This window comes from Rhinopithecus bieti, unplaced genomic scaffold (genome assembly GCF_001698545.2).
Source record: "Rhinopithecus bieti isolate Rb0 unplaced genomic scaffold, ASM169854v2 scaffold_2408, whole genome shotgun sequence".
NCBI classification, from domain to species: Eukaryota; Metazoa; Chordata; class Mammalia; order Primates; family Cercopithecidae; genus Rhinopithecus; species Rhinopithecus bieti.
Window position 1 is genome coordinate 689245 of NW_016803672.1, and position 5524 is coordinate 694768.

The 5524-nt window shown below is 56.0% G+C and overlaps 1 protein-coding gene across 1 annotated transcript; it reads left to right on the forward strand.

Moving 5' to 3' along the window:
* Positions 1-383: 383 nt before the first annotated feature.
* On the forward strand, positions 384-4867 carry LGALS1 (galectin 1). The gene is made up of 4 exons (XM_017848351.1): positions 384-493; positions 1771-1850; positions 3557-3728; positions 4668-4867. The coding sequence occupies exons 1-4, from the start codon at positions 485-487 to the stop codon at positions 4812-4814; spliced, it is 408 nt and encodes a 135-aa protein (XP_017703840.1). The 5' UTR covers positions 384-484; the 3' UTR covers positions 4815-4867.
* Positions 4868-5524: the final 657 nt, after the last annotated feature.

Here is a 5524-nt window from a genome sequence, read left to right on the forward strand (position 1 = left end):
GTCTCTTCCAGCTCTGATTCCTTGAAGGGCCCTGCACCTCCTCAGCCATCTTCTCTGGGCACCCCCTGAGCCCGGCCTGCTGGCCACAGGCCCCTTCCCGCCAACTCGTGGGCCTAGCTCATCATCAAACTATTTTCCATTGGCTTCCCCCAATCTCTGCCACAGCACAATTTTGGTGGTGGCGGGGGGAGGTGGAGAGGGATGAAGAATAGGAGGTGGAGCTTGGACCCTCGTGCGGGGGGGCGGCAGATGGCCACTGTGATTGGTCACCTCTGCCCCAGAACTGGCTTCAAAATTCCAAGGACTCCGCCCTCGGTGGCCCCCAGCCCCGTCCTGACTGGCAATTGGCTGAACTTCCAGGGGGCGGGGCTCACCCGGTCGAGTCCCGTTAAAAGGGTGGGAGCGTCCGGGGGCCCATCTTTCTCGGGTGGAGTCTTCTAACAGCTGGTGCGCCTCTCCTGGGAACATCCTCCTGGCCTCAATCATGGCTTGTGTGAGTGTGGGGACCCCACCCCAAGGTCAAGGGGATAGGGCAGGAGCTGTTGGCGGGAGGAGAGCTGGGCAGATCGGGAGCAGGGTTCTAGCCCCAGCTGTGTGGCCTGGAGCCACTGCCTTCTCTAGACCTCAGTGGCCACATCTGTAAAATGGGGGTGGGCGCCATGGTCCCTCAAGGCCTTCTCTGCATTGATAATTGTTTGGATTCCTCCAGCGTCTGAAAGCACAGTTATTTCTGCCCAGGGTTGACATTCTGCAGCTCTCTGAGAAGTGAGCGTGGGAAGGGTGTGGCCAACTGGGGGACACCCAGGCCACTATCTCTTTCCCCCTCCTCCACCCCAAAGAGCCTCCTGTCCCCTCCCCCCTGCAGCTGTCCCAGTCACCAGGCCAGGGCAGAGTCACCCTCTGCTCCAGAATACGCTGAAAAGTCGCCAGGACCCGAGACAGGCTGCCCAGGATGGGCCTTTCTAGGTCGGGGGTGGAGGGTAGTTGTGTCCATGGTGGTTGTGTCCAGGCTGGTGGGAGGGAGGGGAGCGGGGGAAATTCCCTTCCACCACCCCCAAGCTGGGAGAGGTTGGGGTGGCAGGGAGTTGAGAATCTTCCTGGGGCCCCAGGGAAAGGGTTCAAGTTCTGGCAGAAGAAACCACTCAAATCAAATTAACTCTTGCCCACCCACCGGGGTGCCAGGGAGCAGCAGTGCGCAGCCGTTTGCTCAATCTTGTTAACCCTGAACCAGCCCGGCCACAGCCCGACTGCAGGCCACTCTCCCTAATGCAGAGGGGCCGTGTTCTTCATGGTCTCTCTAGCCCCTGGGCCTCTTCGCAGAGAAGAGCTTGAAGGAGAATAGTAGGGTCCCCCTAGCCACTTCCTCTCCAGCAGAGGGGCCGACCCTGCATTCAGTGTGACCGTGGGCCAACTGCCTGCCCCTCCCCAGCCTGATCCTCTCCATCTGCGATGGGACAGAGCACCCCACCTCCCAAGCCACTCTTGAGTTCAAAATCCCCAGGCCAATCTGCAAAATCTTCTAGAGCCTGTCTTCTAGAACCTGATTCACGTTACTGAAGCCAACCCCGTTGGGAATAGGGACTTTTCCAGGACCACACAGAGAATCAGAGGCTAGAAATCAGAGCCCGATCCTGTCCCCCGGCTTCTCCTTGGCTTGGTCAGAGGATGCCGGGCAGGAACAATCCCACCCCCACCCCCAGCCACCCCCGGACACTTCGGGTAGTGGAGGCCTTGTCCTCTAACCCGCTGGGCCGGGGCTTGTCTGTGCAGGGTCTGATCGCCAGCAACCTGAATCTCAAACCTGGAGAGTGCCTCCGAGTGCGGGGCGAGGTGGCCCCCGACGCCAAGAGGTGAGAGGTGAAGTCAGGGTGGTGGGCGGCAGGGATGGGGGCTTGGTCCAGCCGAGAGGGCGTGGCCGGCCAAGTCCACGTCTCCTCCCTGGCCGAGAGTGGGTTAACGGCCGGCCGACGTTGCTGCGCTTTCTGGGTGACTCACTTCCCCCGCGGGGTCTGGGCGCCCCTACTATTGCCGCCCCCTCCCCCGCTCCCTCCCTGCTGTAGCCTCTTAAACTACAACAGCTGCCGCCTCGTCATCTATAATACCTTGGTTCCCCCGCCCCCACCCCTTTCCGGTCTGGGCGGGACCTGCCTCTGGGGAGGGCGGGAAGAAGAGTGAGGCGGGAGTCACCGCCGCCTTCCCTCTGAGTCCCTCCCTCCTGTGTCAGGTCATTCATTCAGTGGCTCAGTCCGGTCCTTCTTCCTTCACTCCTCGTTCACTCAGCCGGCTGCCTTATTTTCTCAGCAGTTATGTGACCTTGGACCAGTCAACCAACCTCACCTAGCCTCAGTTTGTTAGCAAAACAAGGGGGGAGGTGGTTGTGTGGAGGAAGTGAGATGCGGATGGTGTAGTGATGATGAGGAGGGTGAGGATCGGCTGATGTTGTTAAGAGCTGCACACTTCTCATGCACTAATTTCATTGCAACCAAACCCTCAGAGGCAGGTATAGCTATTATCACCACTAAACAAATGCATTTATTATTTTACTTTTTGAGACGGAGTCTCACCCTGTCGTCCAGGCTGGAGTGCAATGGCTTGATCTCGGCTCACCACAACCTCCATCTCCCGGGTTCAAACGATTCTCCTGCCTCAGCCTCCCGAGTAGCTGGGATTACAGGTGCCTACCACCACGCCCAGCTAATTTTTGTACTTTTAGTAGAGATGGGGGGGGTTCACCATGTTGGCCAGGCTGGTCTCGAACCCCTGACCTCGTGATCTGCCCGCCTCGGCCTCCCAAAGTGCTGGGGTTACAGGAGTAAGCCACTGTGCCCGGGAGTATTATTATTATTTGTTAATTTACCCCATAATTACTAAGCATCTCCTTCCGGTGTGCCCCACTTGTGCTGGGCACCAGGAACACAGAGATGTACAAGACAGGACGGGAAGTTGCCATCTGGAGGGAGTCTCTGACCTTGACCAAAAGGGCTAGGACGCTAGTGATTTCAAGAATCTATGCTGGGCGCGGTGGCTCACGCCTTTAATCCCAGCACTTTGGGAGGCGGAGGCAGGCGGATCACGAGGTCAGGAGATCAAGACCATCCTGGCTAACACAGTGAAACCCCGTTTCTACTAAAAATACAAAAAAATTAGCCGGGCGCGGTGGTGGGCGCTTGTAGTCCCAGCTACTCGGAAGGCTTAGGCAGGAGAATGGCGTGAACCCAGGAGGCGGAGCTTGCAGTGAGCTGAGATCCGGCCACTGCACTCCAGCCAGGGCGACAGAGCGAGACTCTTTCTCAAAAAAAAAAAAAAAGAAAGAATCTAGCAAGCCCTCCTGTTCAGCCCCCATTGTACAGATGAGCAAACAGGGAAGGAGGGGCAGGGACTAGCTCACGCTCACACTGTAAGCAGGTGTCAGGGCCAAAGCTAGAATCCAGGTTTCTTGTCTCTGTTAGTGAGTTCTTCAAGCAAAGTGTGTTCATGGGGTACTGAGTGACAGATTAGTCAGTCGGTGGGGCTGGAGCTGGCAGAGGTGGCCTCACACCCACCCGTTACCCCCCAGCTTCGTGCTGAACCTGGGCAAAGATAGCAACAACCTGTGCCTGCACTTCAACCCTCGCTTCAACGCCCACGGCGACGCCAACACCATCGTGTGCAACAGCAAGGACGGTGGGGCCTGGGGGACCGAGCAGCGGGAGGCTGCCTTTCCTTTCCAGCCTGGAAGTGTCGCAGAGGTGGGCTGCGGACCGGAACCGGGACCAGGGTCAGGGGCTGGGTGGGCTGGGGCGGAGCTGGGTTAGTGACTGGAGATCTTGGCCTTGCCTGCTCTCTTTCCCCTCCTCTTCCCTCCCTTCCTGTGTGATGGCCAGTGTCTGCCCCTCTTTGAACCTCAGTAGTTGATTAGAATAAAACAAAAGAAGAAAAAGCCTGGGCTCGGTGGCTAATGCCTATAATCCCAGCACTTTGGAAGGCCTAGGCGGGCGGATCACCTGAGGTCGGGAGTTTGAGATGAGCCTGACTAACATGGAGAAAAATACAAAAAATTAGCCAGGCGTGGTGGCGCATGCCTGTAATCCCAGCTACTTGGGAGGCTGAGGCAGGAGAATTGGCTGAACCCAGGAGGCGGAGGTTCAGTGAGCTGAGCTGAGATCACACCATTGCACTCCAGCCTGGGCACCAAGAGCAAAACTCTGTCTCAAAAAAAAAAAATTAGCCTGCATGGTGGCTCATGCCTGTAATCCTAGCACTTTGGGAGGCCTAAGCGGGTGGATCACCTGAGGTCAGGAGTTCGAGACCAGCCTGACCAACATGGTGAAACCCCGTCTCTATGAAAAATACAAAAATTAGCTGGGCGTGGTGCATGCAACTGTAGTCTCAGCTACTTGGGAGGCTGAGACAGGAGAATTGCTTGAACCTGGGAGGCGGAGGTTGCAGTGAGCCGAGATTACGCCACTGCACTCCAGCCTGGGTGACAGAGGAGACTCCGTCTCAAAAAAAAAAAAAAAAAAAAAAAATCTGTCATAGGATTAGAGTAGAAAGAAAGAAAAAAATGTTATAAATGCACCTCCGTAGTCTCAGCCACAAACTGGGGCTGTGTCAGGGCGACATGAGGAACGGGTTCTGGAAGGGCCCGTGGCCTGTGGGCCTGGCTCACTGCTCTCCTGTACCGCCAGGTGTGCATCACCTTTGACCAGGCCGACCTGACCATCAAGCTGCCAGATGGATACGAATTCAAGTTCCCCAACCGCCTCAACCTGGAGGCCATCAACTACATGGCAGCTGACGGTGACTTCAAGATCAAGTGTGTGGCCTTTGACTGAAATCAGTCAGCCCATGGCCCCCAATAAAGGCAGCTGCCTCTGCCCCCTCTGAACCAGCCTCGTGTGTGTGTATGTGTTTGTGTGTGCGCACACATGTGTGTGTGTGTGTTTGTGAGAGAGAGAGGGGTCCCCCACCTCCAGGCCTGCCCCCTTCCTTCACTTCCATTCGCTTTGTCCACGGGTACCTCCTCAGTTCCAATGATGTCTTCCGCTGGGTCCCCCAGACCAAGCACAGAGAGTCTGACACACAGTAGGAGGATTAGTGACCACCGAATAAAAATCAGTCCCTGCCCTGAAACTGCTTTTAGCCTAGTGGGCCCTAGAACACAGCAGATGCTCAAAGGATGTTGTGTAAATGACATCAAGGGGGAAACAGGCAAGGACAGACCGCTTCATGTGTGGTGACAGGACAGAAGACAGGGAGGTAGAGCGAAGAATATGAGACCCCTCTCATTTGCCTTCATGAGCTAGAAAGAGATGTGGAGTCAGACAACATGGGGCTGCCAGCTGTGTGGCCTTGTGCATGTTAACTGACCTCTCTGAGCCTCAGCTTATTCCTTTATAACAAGGGGGATAATGCAAACAGCCTATCAAAGAGTCGTTCCAAAGATCAGTCGCTTCTTGGCCTTCTGGCTGAGATCAAGTGGAGATTAAATGAGGTGTTTCATGAAAGAAGCCAAGCCATATTCATTTTTTTTTTTTTTTTTTTT

Coding starts and splice junctions, on each gene's coding strand:
- LGALS1 (XM_017848351.1), top strand. Junction 1,851..3,556: donor GTGGCCCCCGACGCCAAGAG/GTGAGAGGTGAA, acceptor GTTACCCCCCAG/CTTCGTGCTGAACCTGGGCA. Junction 3,729..4,667: donor AGCCTGGAAGTGTCGCAGAG/GTGGGCTGCGGA, acceptor CTGTACCGCCAG/GTGTGCATCACCTTTGACCA.